Source organism: Delphinus delphis, chromosome 15 (genome assembly GCF_949987515.2).
Source record: "Delphinus delphis chromosome 15, mDelDel1.2, whole genome shotgun sequence".
Taxonomy (NCBI): Eukaryota; Metazoa; Chordata; class Mammalia; order Artiodactyla; family Delphinidae; genus Delphinus; species Delphinus delphis.
Window position 1 is genome coordinate 510,497 of NC_082697.1, and position 25,205 is coordinate 535,701.

The following is a 25,205-nucleotide window of genomic DNA, read 5'->3' on the forward strand; positions in this document are numbered from 1 at the left end:
CCGGGCCTTATTTCTCGGCACCTCCCGCTTCCCGGCTGAGCGCCAAATAAATATCCGGGCTCGCCCTTGCCCGTGCGTGCGCGGCCCCGCCGCCTGCGTCACTAGGAAGCGCGCGCCCGGGCCGCCGCCGCCGCCGCCGCCGCCGAATCCCCAACAAGGAGCGGAGCCCGCGGCCGCCGCCGCCGCAGCCGCTGCCGCCGCCGCCGCCCGCCCGCTGGCGCCCGCGCAGGCCCGGCCGCGGCCCAGGTAAGCGCCCGCCGCCCCCCCCGCGGCGAGGCCTCTCGCTCCGCCGCGCGCCGCCGTCCAGTCAGGGGTCCCTGCGGAGCGTCAGGACGTTACGGCGGGGGGAGGGGAGCGGGGGAGGGGCGGCGGCGCGCGGCGGGCGTCACGGGCGTCACGGGCCCGCGTCAGGCGCGTCGGCGGCGGCGCGGCCTCCATCTTGCCGGAAGGCTGCGGGCCGCGGGCTGCGGGTGCCGGGGAGGGCCTTAGGCCGGGCTGCGTGGAGAGGGCCACGTGGCTACCCCCCTTCCCGTGGGACCGCGTGAATTCTCCCCTTCCCTGGGGGCCTTGTGGATGTCCCTCTCCCTTGGGGGCTTTGTGGATACACCCCCTCTCGTGGGGGCCTGGTGAATGCCCCCCCCTTTCCCGTGGGGGCTGCGTGCGTGCAACCCTTTGGTGAGACCCGTATCTCCTTGGTCCCCGTGGTAGGAACCAATCACTATGGGTCCATTGCCAGTAATGACCTGTCACATACTTAACTTTATAGTTCATGTAGTCGAGCGACACTTCCAGTGAATCAACGTTTTCTTTCTTTGCTAACACTGCAAATACAGTTTCAGTTACATCAGTATTTTTTAACTTAAAAAATCTGTGCATAACTGAAGTATATAACTTGATGAGTTAAGTGTGCACCCGTAAAACCACAGTCTATGCTATTAACCTGTCAATCACCTCCAGAAGTTTATTCCCGCTCTCATTAGTTTGTGATAAGAACGCTTAACTAGCAAAATTTTAAGTATACAGTACGATATTGTTAACCACAGGTCCTATGCTGTACCTTAGATTTCTAGGGCTTAGTCATTTCGCATAACTGAAGCTTTGTACTTTTTGATGTGTCCCATTCCCCCTCCACCAGCTCCTGGCAACCACCATTCCACTGTCTGCTTCTCCGCGTTTGACTATTATAGATTCCTCATGTAAGTGGTAGCATGTAGTATTTTGTCCTGTGTCTGGCTTATTTCTCTTAGAATGACGTTCTCTACATTAAACCACGTTGTCACAAATGGCAGAATTTCCTTTTTTTTTTTAAGGCTAAGTTATATTTCATTGTATGTGTATACCAAATTTTTATTCAGTCATCTGTCCGTGGGCATTTAGGTTGCTTCCATATCTTGGCTATTGTAAATAATGCTGCAGTGAACATGGGGTGCAGGTGTCTCTTGGGTATCCTGATTTGTTTTCCTTCCGATGTACACCCAGAAGTGGGGTTGCTGAACATATGGTAGTTCTATTTTTAGTCTTTTGAGGAACCTGGGTACTACCGTTTTCATAGTGGCTGCACCAATTTACCTTCCCACCAACAGTGTATGTCAGTCCGTTTCGGGTAAAACCAAATGGATTAAATAAATTCCAAATGTAACAAGATAAATTAAGCAGACTGTTAAAAAATTGTTTCTTTGTAGGAAGTATAAAACTTTGGGAAGACATACTGGACGGGGGGCGGGGTGGGGCGGGGATTTGTACATATACATCATACACTTAAGAGCCAGGTGCGTCCTGGCTGGGTGTGACGCAGGGTGTGGTCGAGACTGGTCAGCTAGTGCATTGCGCCCCCCTCGCCCCCAGGAGGGCAGGGCCAGGAAGCCCAGATTCTCAAGGAAATGCAGGACTAGGGAGGGGGACCACCTCTAGGGATGAATTCTTGTGACATTTTTCAAGAGAAGCCGGAAATCTGATTTTTAAAATGTGAACCCTGTAAAATTTGAAAAAGCTGGCAACTAATTAAAAATTTTGAAACACAGTGAGAATCAAAGAAATTGTGCTGGGACTTCCCTGGTGGTCCAGTGGGTAAGACTCTGCGCTCTCAATGCAGGGGGCCTGGGTTCGATCCCTGGTCAGGGAACTAGATCCCACATGAATGCTGCAACTAAGAATTTGCATGCCACAACTAAAGATCCCGCATGCTGCAATGAAGATCCGGCGTGCCGCAACTAAGACCCTGCGCAGCCAAGATAAATAAATAAATATTAAAAAAATAAAAGTTGTGTCTGTGGGCCACTGCTTTGTGACCTCTGCTATGTTTCTAGTGGTATTTTTATCAAAAAAAAAATATTTGTGATTATTTGGAAGACAACGGAAAGTCAGATCTGAATCCAATGTACTGACCGCACACTCACATTTTTGTCCTGTTTTTGTATATTTATGCCTAAGAATGCTACTTTAGAAATACTTCCTCCTATCTTCTTTACCTCAAGGTTAATTGGGAAAGAAGAATTTTGAAAACTTGATATTGGAGAGGCAGGAATTCCGGTTTGTGTGTTCCCACTGCTTAGCGCTCTGTGCGGTTTTGAGATGTGGGTGAGGACAGCCGCCCATAGGGTGGGTCCCTGCCTTTCTGCAGCTTCGAGCTCAAGCGTGGCTTTCTGGCCCCCTTGGAGTCCACCCGGTGAAAGCAGCGGTACCTCGGTGAGAGCCAAGCACCACGGAGCAACGTTACTTTAAGGGCGACTTTAAAGTGGTCTTTTTTTTTGGCCAACGTGCGGCTTGTGGGATCTTAGTTCCCTAACCAGGGATTGAACCCGTGCCCCCTGCATTGGAACCGCGGAGTCTTAACTGCTGGACCTCCAGGGAAGCCCCCCTATGTGTAGCTTTTTGAGGAACTGCCAGACTGATTTCCACAGCGGCTTCACTGTTTTGCTTGTATGCTGATGGTGCACAGTGTTTCCAGTTTCCCCGCATGCTGACCACATGTACTTTCCGTTTGTTTATAATAACCATCCTGATGGGTGTGAAGTGGTGTCTCCTTGTGGTTTTTGTGTGCATTTCCCTAGTGATTAGGGATGTTGGGCATCTTTTCAGTGGCGTACAGGTTCTTTGCATGTTTCCTGTGGAGAAATGTCTACCCAGAGTCCTTTGCCCATGCTTTAAGTTGTTTTGCTCTTGTCGAGCCGCATCCTGGATGTGAATCCCTTGGCAGACACGTGCTTTGCAGGCACTTTCTTCCAGTGTGTAGGTGGTCTTTTCAGTCTCCTGAGAGTGTCCTTTGATGCACAATCGTTTTTAATTTTAACGGAGTCTAATTTATGTGTTTTTTCTTTTGTTGCCTGTGCTTTTGGTGTCATATTCAAGAAATCATTGCCAGGAACCCCCGATGGTCCAGTGGTTAGGACCCTGCGCTCTCACTGCCGAGGGCCTGGGTTCCATCCCTGGGCAGCAAACTAAAATCCCACAAGCTGTGCTGGTGCAGCCAAAAACAAAGAAACAAAGAAAGAAAAGAAAAAGAAAAAGAAATCTTTGCCAAATCCAGTGTCAGGAAGATTTTCCCTTGTGTTTTCTTCTAAGGGTTTTACAGTATTTGCTCTTATGTTTGGATCTTTGATCCGTTTTATGTTAATTTTTGTCTGTGGTGTAAGGGTCCAGCCTCATTCTTTTGCCTGCAGATGTCCAGTTGTCCCAGCTCCACATATGGATGAGACTGTCCCCATTCCCCATTGAATGGTCTTGGCACCCTTGTCAAAAATCAGTTGACCATATATGCCAGGATACAGTAGCTTTTTTTTTTGGCCAATTTAATTTTTTTAAAAGATTCGCAAATGGTAAACTTTTATGGTTGTTTGTTGTACAGTTCTGTGAGTTTAACACCTGTATAGATTCATCGTGTAGCTGCCCCCATGATTGGAATACAGAACAATCCCGTCACCCCCAGAATCTCCCTTGTGCTGTCCTTTTATGCCTATCCTCCTCCCCCAGCCCCTGGCACCAATGATTGGTTCTCTTACCACTAGAGTTTCGTCTTTTCCAAAATGTCATGTAAGTGGGCTCATACAGCCTACAGGCCCACCTTGTTTTATTGGGCTTCACTTTTTGTGCTTCGCAGATACTGTATTTTTTACAAATTGAAGGTTCGTGACAACCTTGCATCGCGCAAGTCTATCAGTGCCATTTTTCCAACAACATTTGTTCACTTTGGGTCTCTGTGTCACATTTTGGTAATTCTCGGAATTTTTGAAACTCTTGCATTATTAATATGTTTGTTACAGTGATCTGTGATCCGTGATCTTTGGTGTTACTACTAAGACTCTGAGCGCTCAGATGGTGGTTAGTATTTTTTAGCAATAAATTATTTTTTCATTAAGGTATGTATGTCATTTTTAGGCGTAATGCTATTGTACACATAATAGACCATAATATAGTGTAAATATAACTTTTATATGCACTGAGAAACGAAAAACGTCACGTGCCTCCCTTTATGGTGGCATTCGCTTTATTGTGGTGCTGATACCTCCAGGGTCTGCGTGTGTAACCCACTCAGCATGATTCTCTGGAGATCCATCCGGGTTGTTGCACATGTCAAGTAGCTTATTTATTTATTTACTTATATTGCTGAGGAGTATTCTTTTGTAAGGTTTGTTTCTCTTTTCATCTACTGAAGGTCATTTGAGTTGTTTCCAGTTTCTGACAGTTATGAATAAAGCTGTCATAGAATTGTGTGTACGGGTTTTTAAGGAAACCCAAGTCTTCGTTTCTGTGGGGGAGATACTTAGGAGTGGGGTTGCTGGGTCCTGTAATAAGAGTACACGTAGCCTTCTGAGGAACGTCCAGACCCTTTTCAGAGTGGCCGCACCAAGCAGCTGTGTGAGAGTCCAGCTGCCGCACATCCTCACAGTCTTTGTATCGCCAGCTTTTTGTTGGCGCTTTTTGAGCCGTTCTAATAGGTGTGGTGGTATCGTTATGGTTTGGGTTTGCATTTTCCTGTGGGTTAATGATGCTGAGCATCTTTCTGTGTGTTTACTGTTTTTTCTTTTACTATTTATTTGGCTGCACTGGGTCTTAGTCGCGGCACGTGGGCTCCTTTAGTTGCGGCATGCGGGATCTAGTTCACTGACCAGGGATCAAACCCAGGCCCCCTGCACTGGGAGCGCAGAGTCTTAACCACTGGACCACCAGGGAAGTCCCTCTGTGTGCTTATTTGGACTTCCCTTTTGGTGAAGTGTCTGTTCAAACCTTCTGCCTACTTTTATTTATTTATTTAAAAAAATTATTTGTTTATTTGGCTGCGTCGGGTCTTAGTTGCGTCGTGCAGGCTTAGTTGCTCTGCGGCATGTGGGATCCTAAGTTCCCTGACCAGGGCTCGAACCCACGTCCCCTGCATTGGAAGGCGGATTCTTAACCACTGGACCACAAGGGAAGGCCCCACTTCTGCCTGCTTTTAAATTGTGTTGTTGTTGTTGAGTTCTTTGTATATTCTGCATACAAGTTCTTTGTCAGACATGCGATTTGCAAGCATTTTCTTCCACCTATAGCTTGTCTTTGCATTTTCCACTATATTCTCTATTCGCTGAATTGTAATATACATACTTCATTTTGGGGCAGGTTTATGTTCACAGCACAGTTGAGCAGGAGCCCCCAGAGTTCCCAGGTACCCCCTTCCCAGCCTCCCTCAGCACGAACATCCTCACCAGAGTAGTATGTTTGTTACAATCACAAACCCCAGTTGACCCATCATCAACCAGAGTCTATAGTTTACATTGGGGTTCACTTTTGGTGTTGTACAGTGTATGTTTTAGTTTTATATTTTTTAATTAAGACTTAAGTTTTCAGAGCACTTGCAGGTTTACAACAAAATTGAGAAAGAGTTCTAGAGACTTCCCGTGTACTCCCTGCCCCCACACGTGCACGGCTTCCCCTATTAATGAAATCACTCAACAGAAGGGCATGTTTTTTTACGAAGGATGAACCTACATTGACACATCAGAACCATCCAAAGTCCATAGTCTACCTTGGGGCGCCATCTTGGTGGTGTACATCCCGTGGGTTTTGACAAATGCGTGATGGTGGATATCCACCATGACAGGATCACACAGAGTGGTGTCACTGCCCTAAACATCCTGTGCTTCGCCTGTTCATCCTGCTGCCCACGCCCCCAACCCTCTGGCAGCCACTGGTCTCTTCAGGCTGGCTTCTGTCACTTCACAGTGTGCATTTAAGGGTCTGCCCTGTCTTTTTTTTTTTAATAAATAAATTTATTTATTTATGGCTGCGTTGGGTGTTTGTTGCTGCGCGTGGGCTTTCTCTAGTTATGGCGAGCGGGGGCTGCTCTTGTTGTGGTGCACGGGCTTCTCACTGTGGTGGCTTCTCTTGTTGCGGAGCAGGGCTCTAGGCGTGCGGGCTTCAGTAGTTGTGGCATGTGGGCTCAGTAGTTGTGGCTTGTGGGCTCTAGAGCGCAGGCTCCATAGTTGTGGCGCACGGGCTTAGCTGCTCCATGGCATGTGGGATCTTCCCGGACCAGGGCTCGAACCCGTGTCCCCTGCATTGGCAGGCGGATTCTTAACCACTGTGCCACCAGGGAAGTCCCCGCCGTGTCTTTCTGTGGCTTCATACCTCACTTCTTTTGTCTCTGGATGACCTTCCAGAGGTCATTACATGGAATATCCAGCTTGCTCACCCATTCGCATTTTGAAGGACTTGATTTTTCTGTCTGCTTAGAACAGTGTTCTCCCCTTCAGAGGGATATAGAAGCAGGACCACCATGTGGGCCCTGGCACCATCCGCTTTGAAGCTGTAGATGGTCTATGTTTGCGGACATTGAGTCCCACCAGCAGTGTTGAATGTTTGCTTTCAGCTGTCAGACATGCCTGAAGAACTGAAGGGAACGATCATTTACGTGTTTATCCAGATATTTCCCGTTTTGGTTGCCTTCCTTCATTCCTGACGTTCCAGGCTTCCCTCTGCTGTGATTTCCTTCTGTCTGAAGTACTGCATTAGGTCTGACTGTGGCCCGTTCTCTTCATTTTCCTTCATCTGGAAATGTCTTTATTGTGCCTTCACTTCTAAAGGGTCTTCTCACTGTTGTAGAATCCGGGCCGAGGCGCTTTTCTTTCAGCGTGTTAAGAATGTCCCTGCATCGGGCTCTGTGCTTCTGAGGGGAGAGCCCCACAGGCCTTCAAATTCTTATTCTTACGTGGAAATACACACCTTCTTATCTGCTGCTTTGGGGATGTTTTAACATTGTCCTTAGTTTTCGGCAGTTTGATTATGTTCTGGGCGTAGATTTCTTTGAGTTTATCCTGTGTGAGGTTTGTTGAGCTTCTTGAATGTATAAGTTTATAGTTTTCACTACATTTGGGAAGTGTTCGGCTATTATTTTTTCAGAGTTTTTTTAGCATCACGCTTTTTTCTTCTTTCCTTCTGGGCCTCTGTTGTTACAGATGGCCACCTTTTTATATTGTTCTGCATTCCCTGAAGCTCTGTTCATTTTGTTTTTCCATCTTCTTTCTGTTGTTCAGATTAGATCATGTGTACTGATCTATCTTTATTTTCATTGCTGTATCTCTTTCCTCGCTCATCTCCATTCCGATATTGAGCCCACCAGGTGGATTTTTTTATTTCTGTTATTATAGTTTTTAATTTTCCGATTTCCACTAGGCTGTGGCTTCGGTTCCTGAGGCAGCCCGTTCGAGGATGGCTGGCTCCACGTGTGGAGCAGGAGCGCCCGCAGCTCTGAGGTCACTGTGGGTTCCGGTGGTCGCCTTGGATTGGGCTTCTCTTGTATAATTTTTCCCTTGAGAATCGGTCAGACTTTGCTGGTTCTTTGTGGGTTAGATAATTCTGGATCATATTCTGGATACTTTGAATATTGTGTTGTGAGGTTCTGGCTCTTGTTTAAACCCCGTGGAGGATGGAGCGTTTTGTTGTAGCAGGAAATGGAGCTGGGTTGCGGGTTCTGAGCCCCCTCTGTGGGCGGGCATGGACCTGAATCAGTTCAGCCTTCCAGCCTGTGCAGTGTTCTCTGGATCTGTCCCATAGGTGCCACCCAAGGCCAGTCTGAGACCTGGTGGGGGTCGATCCTGGAGGTCGGTCCGCGAAATCTTTGGTTTGCCATTTAGGGTCAGGTCCACACACGGACAGGTGAGGAGTGACCCAGTCCTTCGCACACAGCTGGGGGCAAGCGCTTTCCGCCTCCCTCCTCTCCGCAGTCTCCTGCGTTCTCTCTGACCCCCAGAACGCCCTTCCTTGTGCTTTGGCTAAAAGCCAGGTCTCTTACGTGTCCTCTGTGCTGCGATGCATCAGTACCTGGTCTGCCCTGAGCCAAGCGCAGAGGATGGAGAGCAGGAGAGCAGTGGGGTGCCTCTGGGTCCCCGGAGTTTTTGGTGCCTGCCTGGCCGTGACTGTCATGGAGTCTAGAGGGCCTGGGGCTTGCTGGAGGGCAGAGCCAGCAAAGACAATAATGCCTGGGAGGGTCTCGCAGACCAGAGACAGGATCCATCTCCGAGGGCTTTCTTTTGTTTATTTTTGGGTCGTGCTGCAGCATGTGGGCTCTTAGTTCCCCACCAGGGATCGAACCTATGCCTTCTGCAGTAGAAGCACAGAATCTTAACCACTGGACCGCCAGGGAAATCTCTCCGCGGGCTTTCTGTGCACAGCCCTGAGTTCAGGGCGTGGGACCCACCTCCAGAGGCGTATGCCCACATTCTGGTTCCTTCCCATCCCCCGCAGGTGACCACTGGGCTTTCAGGCCTGTCATGGCTCCGAGGTTCTTCCAGGGCTTCCTTTCTCAGTGCTCACTGCATCCTCGCCAGAGCCCGAGGCCCTGGAAGAGCCCTTCTCTTGCATTGCTTCTGTCAGAAGGTAGCGAGGTCCCCGTGCAGACCCTGTGCCCCCCTGTTGCCCTGCAGGCCCGGTGCCCTGGCACCTCCTGTCCGCTGAGCCATGGCCACCCCCGACGTGAGCGTCCACATGGAGGAGGTGGTGGTGGTAACGACGCCCGACACGGCGGCGGATGGCAGCGGCATGGAGGAGGTGAAGACCGTGCTGGTCACCACCAACCTGGCCCCGCACGGGTGAGGATGGGCACCCGGCCTGGGGGCAGGGGGCGCCAGGGGACGCAGAGCCGCCACCCGGCCAGGAGCGAGTAACGCTTCCCCGACTCTTCTCCCGACACCAAGGTCATGGCTTCATGCCCCTAAGCGCACGGTAACTTCTCCTCTGACAAGAACACAGTAGGGCCAGTTAGGAACTGGGTTTTCCAAGGGAACCTGAGGAGCAACGCCTGTGGGGTCAGCGGCGCGGTGAGCGCATGGCCCTGAGCCTGCCGTGCCGTGACCTCGGGCTGGACTGGCAAGTCGGGCAGAAATGGCAGCAGAGTGCGAGGCTGGCTGTTGTTGGGGGTGTTAATGTCTCCTCTCTCCTCCCCTCTGTTCCCAGGAGTGACCTGACGGAGGGTAACATGGAGACGGAAAACGCCGCGGCAGCTGCTGCAGCCGCGTTCACAGCGTCCTCGCAGCTCAAGGAGGCCGTGTTAGGTAGGGAGCCTGCCTTCTCGTGGCAGCGCCCGTAGGCAGCTCTGGAGGTGGCCTTTCCGAGGGGGGGGGGTCCTCCCATCAGTAGGGGACAAGTCAGAGGTTCCCGAGGCTCTTCTGTGGGCTCTTCCTCAGAGGTGGCGCCACAGAGGCCCTGGCTGCAGAGTCTCCAGTGTGGCCTTGGCCTGTGGCTGGAGGGGAGAGCTTGGTTTTGTGGTCCTACTTAGTGTAGCTGTCAGTGAGCGGCGGTGAAGATGATTTATCACCTTTGGTCTTTTCCTGTTGCCTAACGCTGAAGGCCTCAGAGCTCTTCCAAGTGTTGAGAATAGGTTTTCTCTGGAATTGTGCCAGGCAAAGTTTGTTTCCTTCAGTGGCTCTGCACTTTGGGCTGATGAGAAATGTCCCGCCCACCTTGGTCCTGTCTCAGTCCCTCCTGGATTTTAGTTTCTGGTTTCTAGGTTGGTAGTTAATGTTGTGCTTTTGCAGAAAGTGCTTTGGAGAAGTTGTAACTGATTTTCTATGTTGCCCCTTTCCCTGTCGACACACCTGGTGAGAAGTGAAGATGGCTGAAGAGGAGGAGAGCCTGGAGGCCGAGATCGTGTACCCCATCACCTGCGGGGACAGCAGAGCCAACCTGATCTGGAGGAAGTTTGTGTGCCCCGGCATCAATGTGAAGTGTGTTCAGGTGAGGGTTCTGATGCAACCAGAGCACAGGCCTGCGTGCCGGGCTGCAGGGAGGGGCCCCCAGTCCCGCAGCTGTGAAGCAAACAAAAGAAGACCCCTACGGCAGCGGGTGTGACCTGTAGGGGGCAGTTCAGAAGGCAGAAATCCCGTGCTTGGGAGAGCAGAGGAGAAGGAAGGAGCCTTCAGGGACAGACAGGATTGTCGCTGGGGCACACGGAGAGCCTCAGGGCAGAGATTCTCTGTTCCTGGAGCAAAGCTGTGGAGAGAGGCTGGGAAGGCAGCTCTGCTGAAGTTGGGATCGGCAGGTTGAACGAGAGGGATGCTTTGCAAAGACTCATGAGCAGTCATGAGTGAGATGGAGGGGAGGGGTCTGCTCTTTCCGCAACATGGTAGTTTAGGTACCCAGACTCACCTTGTGCTGAAAAGAGCCAAAAATGCCACTTAAGGTATTTTCGTAATGTATCTTCTAGATGCCTCCTGAGGCTGGCAAAAGAGGAGGCAATAGCCATGCCCAGGGCCTGAATAAAGGCGTATTAGAGAGGGAGGCCAAGCACCTACCCCGGCTTTTGTCTGAGAGCCTTTGCCTGACGCTGATTTTCTCAGCCTCGTGGAGCTGGAGATGAGAAGGTGAAGCCCAGGGCTCCCAACTTGGGTGTGTTGTTGGGGGCAGAGATTGTCCCTGTGATGCTGCTACCCCTCAGTGTTGGGGGTTAGAGAGTATGCTAATCACATACTCCCCGTCCCCTCTATCCCCCAGGGCATGGAAAACTCCTGTCTCATGTCTTAGCACCGGGTGGAAGAGAGAACCCTCTTGAGGATTCACATGTGGCCTGTATAGTGTGAACACCTTTAGCTAAGAGTTTAGCTGTAGGTTGTTCCTGGCTGGCAGCTCCTCCAGGGATCTGACAAAAGCAAGTGAAAAATCCTTTTTGGTAGAACTCATCTTTATCTCAGGTTTCAAGTAATTTTGACAGACAAAGTTCCAAGAAAAGGAGCAGCTCACAGTAAAGCAAAACAAAACATTGAGCACACAGGAAATAAAGCCCCTGAATGAGTGCACTCAGAAACCACAGAGAGAAGAACCAGACCCACAGATGCTGCAGCTTGGAATTTGGAGACACAGAATATAAAATAATTATGTTTAATTTACTTCAAGAAATAAAAGAGGGCTTCCCTGGTGGCGCAGTGGTTGAGAGTCCGCCTGCCAATGCAGGGGACACGGGTTCGAGCCCTGGTCCGGGAAGATCCCACATGCCGCGGAGCAACTAAGCCTGTGTGCTACAACTACTGAGTCTGCGCTCTAGAGCCCGTGAGCCACAACTGCTGAGCCTGCATGTCACAACTACTGAAGCCCGCGCGCCTAGAGCCCGTGCTCCGCAACAAGAGAAGCCACCACAATGAGAAGCCCGTGTGCCGCAACGAAAAGTAGCCCCTGTTCGCTGCAACTAGAGAAAGCCCATGCACAGCAATGAAGACCCAACGCAGCCACACACACACACACACAAAAATTAATTAAAAACAACAACAACAAGAAGCTAGAGGGACTTCCCTGGTGGCACAGTGGATAAGACTCCAAATGCAGGGGGCCCGGGTTTGATCCCTGGTCAGGGAACTAGATCCTACATGCATGCTGCAACTAAGAGTTCGCATGCCACAACTAAGGAGCCCGTGAGCTGCAACTAAGGAGCCCACCTCCTGCAACTAAGACCCAGTGCAACCAAATAACTAACTAACTAACTATTTAAAAAAAAAAAAAACAAACTAGAAGTGAAAAACAGAATTAAAATTGAACACTTAAGTGGTTGGATTTTACAGCACATTAGACACAGTTGAAGAGATAGTGAAATGGAAGATAGAAGTGAAGAAGTTATCCAGACAATGATCCCCCAAAATGTCATGAGGGAAAATGGAAGCACAAGAAAGTCTAATGCATCTATCTGAATTCTGAGAGGAGAGAGCGTCTGAGAACTTTCAGAACCAAGGAAAGATAGCAGCCCACAGTTCAAGAGACTTAACAGATCCTAAACTGAATGAGTAAGAAGAAACCAGCCACATTTCAAAATCCATATAGGTGCCAGCTCAGAGGACCTTCCACTGGCTCCTGGGACACTTTAGCATCAAAATAATGAATGATAGTTAGGGATTATGATTCAAGTAAAAACGAGAATCTATGGGCCCGTATTTATTGCAGTGTATTTCATGTTATTTATTTACATTGACACAAGGGAGAGGTTAAACTCCTACACCAACTAACAAATGTAGAAGGGGTGCTGGAGCCAGAGTGCCACAGGGGGTGCTGAAACTAGTCAGGGGAAGCTGGATGAGGGACAGTTGGTCTCCAGGTACCCCCATCATTGAGGTACTGCTTACAGAGGCAAAGCAGGAACGGCAGGGGGAAGCCTGCAGATCACTCGCTAAATGTGATGACGTTTGGGCATCAGTATCGGGACCAGCCTCCATCCCGGCCTCCTGATCGAATGGGCAGGGATTCTGTGGCATTCCTGACAAAACCCCACAACCCGACTCTACTCGGGAAAACGTCAGACAGACAAAAACTGAGGGGCACAATTTTTGTCTACAAAAACACTGACCTGCATGCTTCACAGATGTCGAGGTCAGGAAGACACCATCGGGCCGAGGAGCTGCTCTGAGTCAGAGGCAAGACGCAGTGGTCAGTGCAGCGCAAAGTCAGGCCATGTCCTGCATCAGAGAAAAGTCGCCACAAAGGCCGTTATTGGGACAGTTTGTGAAATTGGAATATTGCCTGTGCATCAGATAATAATACATTAATGGTAGTTTCCTGATGTTGAGAGCTGTGTGTGGTTATGTAGGAACCTTGTTCTCAGGAAATAGGTGTGAAGGACTCAGGGCGGCTACCCCACGAGCGTTTAGAGATGGGCCCTGTGTGGAGAGCGAGCCTGGGGAAGGGGCCGCTGCGGCTCTGTACTGTACCTGCAGTTATTTTGTAAGGTTGAAATCACAGCAGAATTAAAAGTTAGAAGCAAAAGAGGTGTAATAATGAGAGCAGTGGAGCAAGACCCCCTGGCAGCTGAGCTCTAAAGACTCCCGGGGAGCCGGGGGACCGGCGCAGGGCGGGTCTCCTCAGGGAGCCGGGGGACCGGCGCAGGGCGGGTCTCCTCGTGCCAGGAGAGGAAGGCTGCACGCAGTGGAGTCGCCTTCAGAAATCGGGGAAACAGAAACGTCTTCAGGCAAAAGTGTGTTTGCCACCAGCAAGTCGTAACTAAAGGTATTCTAAGAAATGATTTCAGGCAGAGGGAAAGTGGCTCCAGAGAGGAGCTTTTAGGTGGCCAGAGGCGTGGAGAGTGGAGGAGCTGGGTGAGTCTAAGGTGATGGGCTCTGCAGTGCTGGTGTGCGTCCTAGGGGGCTCCGCATGCTCTGTGGTGGGACGGTTGGAGGGCTGTGAGTGGGATCAGCTGGCCCACCCTGACAGTGGGGCACACCTGCCCAGCCAGCAGAGGAGAGCCTGGTCCCCCAGAGGGAGGTGGGATGGGGGGCGCACAAGATGCAAGGGAGGGACAGGCCGGCAGGTGGTGCTGCAGTGTCCGGGTGCGGGCAGGGCCAGAGGCGATGGCCAGAGAGGGTGTCACGTGGTGGGGGCGGAGGCCGGGCCCAGTGTGGACTTCCTGGGCTCGGGCAGTGGCCAGCGAGGTCCTCCGACTCTGACTCTGCCTGTCTGCCCAGGCTCAGGCCTGGCTCCCGACCAGCTGACTGAGGGAATGAGTGGCTTCCTGACTCAGAGAGAAAGAGTGCAGGGCTCAGGCAATTAGGACAGCTGCTTCCGTCAAGAGGGGCTTCCCAGGCTGGTGGCGTTTGCCGCGACCAAGTGCACTGGAGATACAGGCAGACCTCGGAGACGCTGCAGGTTCAGTTCCAGACCGCCTCAGTAAAGCCCGTGTCTCAGTAAGAAGAGTCACACACACTGTTTGGTTTCTTCACACATATAAAAATTATGTTTACACTAGACTGTACTCTGTTAATGGTGTCATAGCAGTATGTCTAAAAACGATGTACATACCTTAATTTAAAAGTACTTTATTGCTAAAAAATGCTAGCCGCCATCTGAGCTTTTGGAGTGGCAGTAGTAACATCAAAGGTCACTGCTCACCATAACAACTATAGTAATAACGAAAAAGCTTGAAACATTGCGAGAATTACCAGAAAGTGTCACACAGACCTGAAGTGAGCAACTGCTCTTGAAAAACGGCGCCGATAGCCTTGCTCGAAACAGGGTTGTCACGAGCCTCCAATTTGTAGAATATGACTATCTGTGGAGCGCTACAGAGCACGTGTGGCTGAGTGCAGGTGCTTTTGCTCCAGCGGCATGGTAACCTGGGCCCAACCTGACACAGACTGCAGGGCGCCCGAGAGGCAGCCGCCCGGGAAGGGGACGCCTGGGACGGCCGGCACCCTGGCTGGGGCCCAGCTGTGCATCCAGGCCACAGTTGGAGCTTTCGTTTCTGCCTCTGCTGAGACCAGTGACTTATCCATCCCCAGCCTGCTTGTTTTCTTTCTTTTCTTTCTTTTTTTTTTTTAATAAAGCTGTGCGTGGGCTTTCTCTAGTTGCAGAGAGCGGGGGCTACTCTTCATCGAGGTGTGTGGGCTTCTCACTGCGGCGGCTTTTCTTGTTGCTGAGCACAGGCTCTAGAGGCATGGGCTTCAGTAGTTGTGGTATGTGGGCTCAGTAGTTGTGGCACGTGAGCTCAGTAGTTGTGGCTCGCAGGCTCTAGAGCGCAGGCTCAGTAGTTGTTGTGCACTGACTTAGTTGCTCCATGGCACGTGGGATCTTCCCGGACCAGGGCTCGAACCCGCATCCCCTGCACTGGCAGGCGGATCCTTAACCTCTGTGCCACCAGGGAAGTCCTTTGTTTTCTAAGTAAATGCAGTTTTATGTTTGTTCTTTGGTTCCAGTAATTTCTTGTTTAATAAGACTGAATAGGATACTTTACCTTCTCAGGCCACTGTTGGGGGAAACTAGCAGACCTGTGAGGAGTGGGGGCAGGTCCCTGACTTTGAAGTGGACATATGCTCCTGGGCCGTGAAGGGTGCCGTTAGGGGTGGGCCAGACCGGCTGAAGGGACATTCACAGCTGACCCTGTGCACTGTGTCTCCTGTTACTTGGTGTGATATATGTGTACATTATTTGTGGAATAAGTTATGCGTAAGGAGGTTTGCCAGTTGCTGTCTGAAGGGAGGGAGAGAGCGCTGTGCCTTTCTGAGTGGTGTGGGGTCCTTGGGTCCCCGGCGTTGGGTGTGTGGCTGGGGGGAGGCGCCAAGCACTTAGCTCCCTCCCCGCTGGGGGTCAGTGTCTGACTACCCGCTGGGGGTCAGTGTCTGACTACCCGCTGGGGGTCAGTGTCTGACTACACGCTGCGGGTCAGTGTCTGACTACACGCTGGGGCTCAGTGTCTGACTACACGCTGGGGCTCAGTGTCTGACTACCCGCTGGGGCAGGAGGAGGCCAGCTCCCCACTCCAGCCCCTGTGCACAGGGGTCAGGCTCGTCTCACATGGTGGTTCTTTCCTGAATCCTGAATGTCAGGGTGAGAGCCAGCCCACGGCTCCACCACATCTGCCCTGCCGTCCACCCCCTTTCCCAGGCCAGCTCTGGGGGGGCGGTGGTGTCAGGCAGGAGAGAAGGGCGGTGGGGAGGCTCTGTCCTGATTTTGCTCTGCTCTTCCCTCCACAGTACGATGAGCATGTCATCAGCCCCAAGGAGTTTGTGCACCTGGCCGGCAAGTCCACCCTGAAGGACTGGAAGCGAGCCATCCGCATGAACGGCATCATGCTCAGGTCGGTGGGGCGTGGGGGCGGGGGACCGGCTGGAGGGACGGGGCAGGGGTGGGCCGGCGACCCTATGTCGGGGGGCACTGTGGCCACTGCTTTTTCCTTGGGTTTTGCGTTTTGAGGATGAGGGGCATTTTCTACGTGAGGATTGTGGACAGCGTCCCGGAGCTGGGCCGCCCACACCCCTGCCAGCGCGTGACCCTGTCAGACTTGCAGGGCTTTCTGTCTTGCTTTTTTTTAAATTTATTTATTGTTTTTGGCTGCATTGGGTCTTTGTTGCTGCATGCGGGCTTACTCTTCGTTGCGGTGTGCGTGCTTCTCACTGCGGTGGCGTCTCTTGTTGTGGAGCACGGGCTCTAGGAGTGGTGCGGGCTTCAGTAGTTGTGGAGCGTGGGCTCAGTAGTTGTGCAGCGTCGGCTCAGTAGTTGTGGCTTGCGGGCTCAATAGCTGTGGCTCGTAGGCTCTAGAGCTCAGGCTCAGTAGTTGTGGTGCACAGGCTTAGTTGCTCTGTGGCATGTGGGATCTTCCCGGACCAGGGCTCAAACCCGTGTCCCCTGCATTGGCAGGCGGATTCCCAACCACTGCACCCCCAGGGAAGCCCTTTCTGTCTTGGTTTGATCACCACCAGTCCGTTACCGAGGCACCTGTGACTGTGTCACCAGGAAGACACTGGCCGTGAAGCTGTCTGCACGTCAGGACAGTGGCCAGGGCAGCCTTCTTCCTTCTGAGGCAGCACCTACCCCCGTGTGTCTCCCACCATCACCCCAGACTCGGGTCCCTGTTGAGAGCCTGCGCTTCTTTAAGCTGCTGTGTGTTGGTCTGTCCAGTTGTCCAGACATCGTCCTTTCTGGATGACCAGTCTGCCAGCAAGGGTCCTGTCCGGACTGTCTTTGTTCACTGGCAGCATTGGTCTCCTCCAAGCTGCACTGTTCCTGTGACCTTGTGACAGTCGTGGCGTTGATGCTTTCAGGGTGTCTTGGCCTAGAGCCCCAACTTTCCTGTTTTTAGAGTCAGTCCTGCTGGCCTGTGCCCCATCGGCTTCCCTTGTTGGTGGCGGGGTCTTGGTGTGGCGTCCACTCACCTTTCTCCCTGTACACTGCGTCTTCCCTTTGAAATTAAGTAGGAATTGGTGGGAAGCTTCAGGCTGGCTCTTCGCTACTTCACACCGACATCAGGTCCTAGAATGTCGAGGGTCTGGAGTGTCCTGCTCAGGCTCTCCCGTGGGGCCCTCTGCGGTGCCCGTTCCACCAGCCGCCCTGGTGGGTGTGGCCTGTCACGGGTGGCCTTCGGAGTTCCTCCCTTCCACCTGTGAAACGGGAAGGGTGATGCCGCTTCCAAGAAGGCTGAGGACAGACTAGGCTTTTGCATTTATACCCCCAGGAGCGTTAATGCCTGATTTCCGTGTTCTAACATTTTCTGCTTTGGTGGTAACGGCTCGCCCCTCCGAATTGGGCCCTGCTGCGTGCCTGTCCAGAGACAGCCATGGTTTTTCATGGTGTCCAGAGGGGCGGGATCTGGTTGCTTTGCTGCTGAAGGGGCCCCTCTCCTTCCTGTGTTTATTCCCGGGGGAAGCGGCTTCTTGCTGTCCTTGGGCATGTCTGCTGCCCTGGGTGCCTGCAGCCCGTGGGAGCCCTGTCACTCTCCCTGGGGAGCCCCTTCCTTCCCCCGGAGCAGCTTTGCACCCTCCCATCAACCCAGCTCTTTCCTCTCTCAGCCCCACCTGCCGCCGGGCGTGAGTATCTTGGTGGTGCGGCTGTGACTGTTTCATTGGAAGAGCACCGCCGGGAGGTGCCGTCTGCTGCACTCCCTGGAGCCAGCGCGTTCACGCTGCCCCAAGGCCGAGGTGGGCGGCAGCCCCAGAGCCGTCCGATCCTTTCGCGGGTCGAGGCAGGCCAGTTGAGATGCACCGAACTGAAGCCCAGGAGCTCTGGGAGAGGCCAGAGAGGAGGGCCTGGGGGGCGTCCCAGCAGGCAGGGCACATGTGGCGCCTTCCTGGTAAAACTGAGGCTGGGAGGTGACACAGCGAGAATCCAGAGGCGCTGGCGCTGTTGGTGCTTCTGGAGGGTCTCGATTTTTGGGCCACGCACCAGGCGGGTGTGCCGCCGTCAGCACCTCTTTTGGCCCTGAGTCGTCCCCCTCACCCCGGGGCTGACGGGCAGCAGAGCATCTCGGAGAGGCCCAGCCCCTCAGTGCTGACCGGCGTCTCTGGACAGCCACCTCCCTCGGAGCACCAGCCACTGTGGTCGCCCTTCCTGTGGACAGAGCCACACGCAGGCGTCCCCACGCCACCTGAGAGAGCTGTGCTGGGGTGTTGGAGAGGCCTGCCCGGGAGCCCCGGTGGAGCCTGCCTCCGCAGACACACCACTCTGGGCCCACCCCGGGGCAGGCCTTCCGTGGCTGACACCCCGCCCTCCTCTGCGCAGGAAGATCATGGACTCCGGGGAGCTGGACTTCTACCAGCATGACAGGGTCTGCTCCAACACCTGCCGCAGCACCAAGATCGACCTCTCGGGGGCCCGTGCATCCCTGGGCAGCCCCACGCCTGCCGAGTACATCCCGCTCACGCCTGCCACGGCCGACGGTACGTGCTGGGCCACCTCTGCTGCCGGCCACAAGCGGGGCCTCCCTGTCCACTCAGCTGTCCCTTCCAGGCCCCAGGGGTCCGCAGCCACCTCCCTCCTCACCGAGGAAGTCTAGCTGAATTGCTGTTTCATCCACAGGGAAGACTGAAGTACTTCCTCTTTCTAAGCCATTTTTATTATAAAATACAATGATTCACGTGTAGAGAAAAGTATGAAGAATAACAGAGCAAACGTGCAGTGCCCACCCCCGGCTTCGGCCAGTGCAGGGAGCGCCCCACGCGCCTGGTCTGCCCTCTGTCCTTGCCCTGGGGCCGCTCCCCATGGCGCTTGGTTCCGGCTCGTGCACTTCCCGCAACTTGAGATTTGTTGATGTGTTTATGATGTTCTGCGTTGGCATCTGTTGCTCTAACTGGTAGAAGGACTAAACATTTCCTGGAATTCTTTCCAGATTTTTGAATACAGAGGTTCTTTTTAAAACAAGTTAGCATGAAATCCGGTCCCAAGTTCCCTGTTCATGTTGCCCATTGATAACTTGGTGGCGCTACCTTTCCTGTGATGGGAATTGCATTGTCCCTAAGTTGTTGCTCCACAGGTCAGTCTGGGCCTGCTGCCGCGTGGCCAGGGACTGTCCTATGGCTGACCAGACGGTGGTTGGTCGAGGGGCCTTGTCCTGTACTTAGGAGGATGGAGAGGGAGGCTTGGGGGCAAAGTGAGGTCCTGGGGTTCACCCCAAATGAGTCCCTGCCCCTACCTGCATGGGCTGGCAGCTGGCCCAGTGTGGGAGTCCCTCCCAGGAGCTCTAGGAACACGCAGGCTGCCGGCAGTCAGGGCTGGCCCTGGGACTGCACTACACAGTGTGGGAGGGGCTGGGTCACGGTAAGGCCCCCACCCCCGCCCCCAGGAGACACAGGGAGACAGCACTCCTGGTGGGCCAGTGGCTTCCGTGGGAACAGGGCCTCCTCCGGGTCATTGGGTCCAGACTCTCTGTTCTGCCTTGTAAAAGGCGGCCGCAGTGACAGATCTCCAGGAAGGCTCTGGGCGCTGACGCTCCAGTCAGAGCGCCGTGTCCGGTAAAGGCCACATGGGGTTTGGGATTTAGCTCTTAGAAGCCTGTTGTCCCTGGGTGGCTTGGATGGTGTGTCGCTTTGTTTAAACTCACCTCCATGGTGGTCTCTTCAGCCAGAGTCCTCAGAACACCTGCGTTGCCTCTCTGCACCAGCCCAGACTAGGAAGGAGCTATTTCAGGCATCTCGCATCCCCAGCCGACGTCTGTCGGATGTGAGCGAGGCTGGCGTGAGGTCAGGGGGCGCACCCAGAGGCTAGGCTTCCAGGCTTGTTGCTCAGCCCCAATGGCCAGATCCAGACCGTGTCCAGGACTCTGCAGACACTGGAGTCAGAGGTGGCCCAGCTGGGGTGGCTTGCGTCTCTAAGTCCCGCTTCTGATTTACAAAGACGGAAACATGGTAGCTGCTGAGACGGATGCTTAGTGTCAGTGAGACAGAGACCCCAAGAGCAGGCCAGGCAGAAAGGCTGGCCTGTGGCCCCTGGCCAGCAGGCTGTAGAAGCTTGTGGCCGTGACAAGGACAGCAGCATGTTGAGGACACGTGGACAGGTTCGAGGAGGCATGTTCCAGCTCCTTCTTTTTACATGTTTAACAGTGAATTTAGAACGCAGGGCACGTGCATGCTCTGTTGTGCTCGTGCACCTCATTCAATTTTGTGAAAATGCGGGTGGCTGCGGCGAGTCAGAGCTGGGGTGGGTGGTGGGCGGGACGCTGGCCTGTCGCAGGCGAAGCTCACCGGGCTCATCTTGGTTGCAGTGAACGGTGCTCCTGCCACTATCACCATCGAGACTTGTGAGGACCCTGGGGACTGGACCACAGCCGTCGGAGGTGCGGGCTGGGCTTCTCACGGTGGGGGCGGGGCCTTCCTGGGCTTCTCACGGCAGGGGCGGAGCCTTCCTGAGCGGCTCACGGCGGGGGCGGGGCCTTCCCGTGGCTTTTCACCGAGGGGGTGCGTTGGGGCGGGGCTCCGATCTGCGGCTGGTTTCGCCTTTGCGGACCGCCGGGCGTCCTCTTGCAGGAAGTGCAGGGCCCACCCACTGGACTTGGCGCGTATGGTTGTGGGGGGCACTACTGCCCCTCAGAACCGTGTTCTCCTGGCAGTTCTTTGCTCCTCCGTGTGGTTGGAACCGGCGGTGGGGCTGCCTGTGCAGGACTCCCCATCTCTGAGCCGCTCCTTCTCTCACAGATGACACGTTTGCCTTCTGGCGAGGGCTGAAGGACGCAGGCCTGCTGGACGAGGTCATACAGGAGTTCCACCAGGAGCTGGTGGAGACCATGAAGGGTCTGCAGCAGCGGGTCCAGGACCCTCCCCTGCAGCTCCGAGGTGAGCGGTCTTGCCCTGCCTTGGTCTGTGGGCCCGGAGGCCTCTTCTGCTCGTGGTGGTGGCGGTGGTGGGCGGCTTCAGGACGCCCGTGGGTGCAGCCTGCTCCTTCTGGCTCCGAGCTGAGCCCAGCAGCGTTGGCGGGGGTGGGCAGTTAGCCTGTTCCCACCAGGTCCCTCCTTGCCACGGGGACGAAGCTGAGGCCGGGAATCAGTAACCTGCTGGGCCCAGCCCCTCATCTCACCGGGGGGCGTGGCGTGCCCCAGACCCTGCTGTGGGCCGGTGCGTTCTCACTGTGTGCTCGCCCTGCCCTTGTAGACGCCGTCCTCCTCAACAACATCGTGCAGAACTTCGGCATGCTGGACCTCGTGAAGAAGGTGCTGGCCAGCCACAAGTGCCAGATGGACCGCTCGCGGGAGCAGTACGCCCGCGACCTGGCAGGTATGCTGGCCTTGCGCCGTGAGCCGCCCAGCTGCGCGGGGGTGGTGACCCCGAGATGACCCCAGCCAGGCTTCCGGTGAATTCCCCCTCGGCCCCGCGGTTTGCCTGTGAGGCGGCACCTTCCTGGGGGGGTGCCTGCGGCCACGTGTGAGACAGGCTGCTTACGCTGTGCCCTCCTTATCTTAGTACGTCACCGAGGCAGCTTTCCTGCGAGCGCTAGGATGATTGGAAACAGTACAGGGAACAGGGGAGGCCTGTCCCCACGTCGGGCGGAGCAAGGTAGCTGCTCAGGATGACTCTTTTGCTTCCTCAGAGCGGTGGGTCCCCATCAGAGCAGGCCCCACACAGAGTGTCACTGCAAGGGCCGTGGGGGACAGGACAGAGCATCACCGTGAGGACGTGAGGGTCAGGCCCCAAGTCAGCGCAGGCCCCGGCCAGGGCAGGCTGTGGGTGCCCGCTGTGCCCCGCGGTCACGCCCTGTCGCTGTCGCCGCAGCCCTGGAGCAGCAGTGTGACGAGCACCGCCGTCGGGCCAAGGAGCTCAAGCACAAGTCGCAGCACCTCAGCAACGTGCTCATGACGCTGACGCCTGTCTCCCTGCCCCCCCCCGTGAAGCGGCCCCGGCTCGCAAGGGCCACGTCCGGGCCGGCCGCCATCGCCTCGCAGGTGCTCGCCCAGTCCGCCCAGATCGCCCTGACCCCCGGTGTGCCTGTCTCCCAGCTCACCAGCGTGCCGCTGGGCAAAGTGGTGTCCACCCTGCCCTCCCCCATGCTGGGCAAGGCCATGCCCCAGGCTGCTCCGGCAAGCTCCCCCGCTTCACCGCTGCTTGGGGGCTACACGGTGCTGGCCTCCTCGGGCACTACCTTCCCCAGCACGGTGGAGATCCACCCGGACGCGTCCAGCCTCACGGTCCTGAGCACAGCCGCCATGCAGGACGGCAGCACTGTGGTCAAGGTGGTGAGCCCGCTGCAGCTGCTCACCCTGCCCGGCCTGGGCCCCACCCTGCAGAACGTGGCCCAGGTGTCGCCCGGGGGCAGCACCATCGTGACGGTGCCCACGGGGGCTGTTGAGAGCGCCGTGGCCGCCCCGGGACCCGAGGAGCACACGGCCACCATCGAGGTGGCCGCCATGGCGGAGGGCCATGAGCACAAGTAGCCGTTGGCGGAGGGCGAGGCCCCTCGTGAGCACAGGGCTGGCCGCCTCTCCTCAGGCCGTGGCTGGCCGGGAGCACAGCGCTGGCGCCCGGCGGGCCACGCGGGGCTGCTGAACCAAAGAGAGGAAACGCCAAAACAGACGGAGAGGAGAGGAGAGGGACGTGGCAGCAGCCTGAGACGGGTCCCCGGGTTCTGAGCCTCCTCCCCTGTTTTCTGGGAAATATATTTTTCCATCTGTTGCTTATTAATACTGTTTACATGTGGGGCCTTGGTCAGGAGCCAGGCCGGGGAGGCCAAGGGGGCCCAGGTGCAGCTGGCAGCAGAAGCAGGGCGGGGGGCGGGGCCTGGCCCACCGGCTGGGCCGGGCCGTTACTGACACGTGTCTTGGGAACTGTCCCAAGTGTGGAAACCCATGGATCCTATGGATTTGGTCTCTTCCCACAGTTTTCTGTAGGTTTAGCGTGGCCAGCGCCCTGTTCTCCCACCTCTGGAACAGGCATCAGTGGTGCTGCAGGGCACCCAGGGGTCGGGGTGCAGACCCCGGGGCACCTGCCTGGCCAGAGGGGCCGAGGGGCCTGAGCAGCACAGGCCGGGGGGGGCACCCCGCCCCCACTCCTGCCTGCCAGGTGCTCAGGGGCTCAGGGGCCATTGCACACGCTCTGGGGGTATTTTTAAGTGAACTCCTTAGTAGGCTTCTAGGAAGAGTCAGGTTTATAGTGTTTTCAACCTAAACGACGCTGAGTGCCTAGGCTTCCCGATCTGTTCTGGGTTCCAGAGTGTTTTGTACACAGGGACTGTCGGGAAGGCCCCAGGGGAGCAAGATGGTGGGCGTCCCCCGCGGCTTTGGCCTGAGGAGGGCGCGTGGAAAGAACAAGCAGGGGCTCTGGAGGGTTCACTCCCAGTTGGGACGCGCCCCAGGTCAGGGCTCGTGATCCCCTGTGTTCGGCGTGCTGGTGGGCCCCCTCCTGGAGGCGGGCGTTCGGGGCCAGTGCTGGGTGAGGTGGGGGCACCCAGATGCTCGCGGGAAGGATGTCCGTGGGCCAGTCGGCCCTCTGCCCTTCTGGTTGTGGACTCAGGAGGAAGACCAGGGAGGGGCCTTCCTGCAGGCCTTGAGCCACTGCAGCAGAGGGTCCCCACGGGCACCCTGGGCCTCCTGTCTGTCACCTGTGGAGACCCAGAGAGAAGCCACTGCCCGCCTCGCACTTTGAAGGGAACTGGGCTCCGTCCATCCATCCATCCGTCCTTCCGTCTGTCGGGCGGCCCGGACCCCCCCTCAGCACCCTCGCCCCGCGTCAAGCACCGAGGCTGTTTTGTTTCTGTCAGGTCCGGTTGGCCGTTGTCTCGGGCCTGCTGGTTTCAGCGCGGTGTCACTTCCCTGTTTGCTACACGCTCCTCTTCCAGGCGCGTCTCATACACGTGTGGTGGGAGCCCGCGGGCTAGGCGCCCAGCCCGTCCCGAGTCTGGCTCAGACCGTATCAGAACGCGTCGCGAGTGGAGCCGGGCGTCTTGTGCTTGGAGCCTCTCCGGTCAGACCTGCCACCTCTCGGAAGCCGCCCCGCCCGCAGGCCACGTGGCACCGGGAGGAAAGTTGGTTTCAGAGCCACACGGACGGAAGCCACCGACAGCTGCTCCTGTGGACACCGGCGCCTGGCGGGCCCTGAACCCGGGGTGTGGGGAGGGGCCCACTGTCCTCCAGGAAACCTCAGCCCACTGTGGGGTCGGGCCATCTCGCTGTCGCCACCCGCCACTTCCCCCTTCCACCCACTGGGTGCGTGCAGGCTGTCCCGGCTCGGGCGTCTGGGAAGGTAGAACCGGATCTGTGGGGCTCGGAGGCAGCCTGGGGAAGGGAGGCATCTGAGTTCTACTTTGTATGTTGTTTTGCAAGTATCTGCTTGGTACTTTGATTTAAAATAAAAACGTTTTTCATAACGTGTGTGTGTCTGGTGATGAAAGGCTGTGAGTGGGTGGGTGACATGGGGACGTGCCCCCTGGGGGCGGTGCCTGCCCGCTCCCCAGCCTGCTCTGGAGAGGGTGGTCCGGGGGCCCACGGCCCTTCTGCTGCCCTGAGGTCGAGCAGCTGGCCTTGGATCTCCCCCCTGTGCAGTGGACTTGCCTGGAGTCACCGTGACCAGCAGACCATGGCCAGTGGGCTGTGCTCTGCGTTCTCACACGTGAGGGTGGTCGGGCTTAACTGCTCACGGGCAGCGGTGAGGCCTCTGGGTCCTGGAATCAAACGTGGGCTGCCGCACTGATGGGCCACGGCCTGATGACCCCTCCACGTGGTAGAGGTTGAGCCGCTTGTCCGGAGCAGTGTAGGGCCGGTGTGGGAACGGGGCTCCCTGGACGTCCGGGTCGGAGGCTCCTGCCAGTGCCCAGGGCTGGGGTCTTCCTGCCCATCGTCCCCAGCACCCATTCTCTGCCCCAGGGTCATCGTCCTCAAGCCCCGACAGAGAATGGGCAGGGGGCTCGCCTCGGGGCGGTGCCGACGCTGGGGAGGCCTGTGGGGGGAGGGAGGCTGGTGTTGTTCGCTGGAGGGGGCTGGCAGGGGGCATCCTTCATGACCGGTTTGGGGGACACGTTGGCTCTCTCTGGTTGGTCCTGATCAGAAGCTGCAGTTGCTGACTGAGCTGACCGCCTAG

The 25,205-nt window shown here is 55.6% G+C and overlaps 1 protein-coding gene across 1 annotated transcript; it reads left to right on the forward strand.

The window, feature by feature from the left end:
- The first annotated feature begins 148 nt into the window (after nucleotides 1–148).
- On the forward strand, nucleotides 149–23,266 carry GMEB2 (glucocorticoid modulatory element binding protein 2). The gene is made up of 10 exons (XM_060033269.2): nucleotides 149–246; nucleotides 8,895–9,059; nucleotides 9,424–9,521; nucleotides 10,076–10,203; nucleotides 15,909–16,012; nucleotides 18,430–18,587; nucleotides 20,408–20,479; nucleotides 20,838–20,975; nucleotides 21,291–21,413; nucleotides 21,909–23,266. The coding sequence occupies exons 2-10, from the start codon at nucleotides 8,929–8,931 to the stop codon at nucleotides 22,565–22,567; spliced, it is 1,611 nt and encodes a 536-aa protein (XP_059889252.1). The 5' UTR covers nucleotides 149–246; nucleotides 8,895–8,928; the 3' UTR covers nucleotides 22,568–23,266.
- Nucleotides 23,267–25,205: the final 1,939 nt, after the last annotated feature.

Coding starts and splice junctions, on each gene's coding strand:
- GMEB2 (XM_060033269.2), top strand. CDS start 8,929: ATGGCCACCCCCGACGTGAGCGTCCACATGGAGGAGGTGGTGGTGGTA. Junction 10,204..15,908: donor TCAATGTGAAGTGTGTTCAG/GTGAGGGTTCTG, acceptor TTCCCTCCACAG/TACGATGAGCATGTCATCAG. Junction 18,588..20,407: donor CACGCCTGCCACGGCCGACG/GTACGTGCTGGG, acceptor TCTTGGTTGCAG/TGAACGGTGCTCCTGCCACT.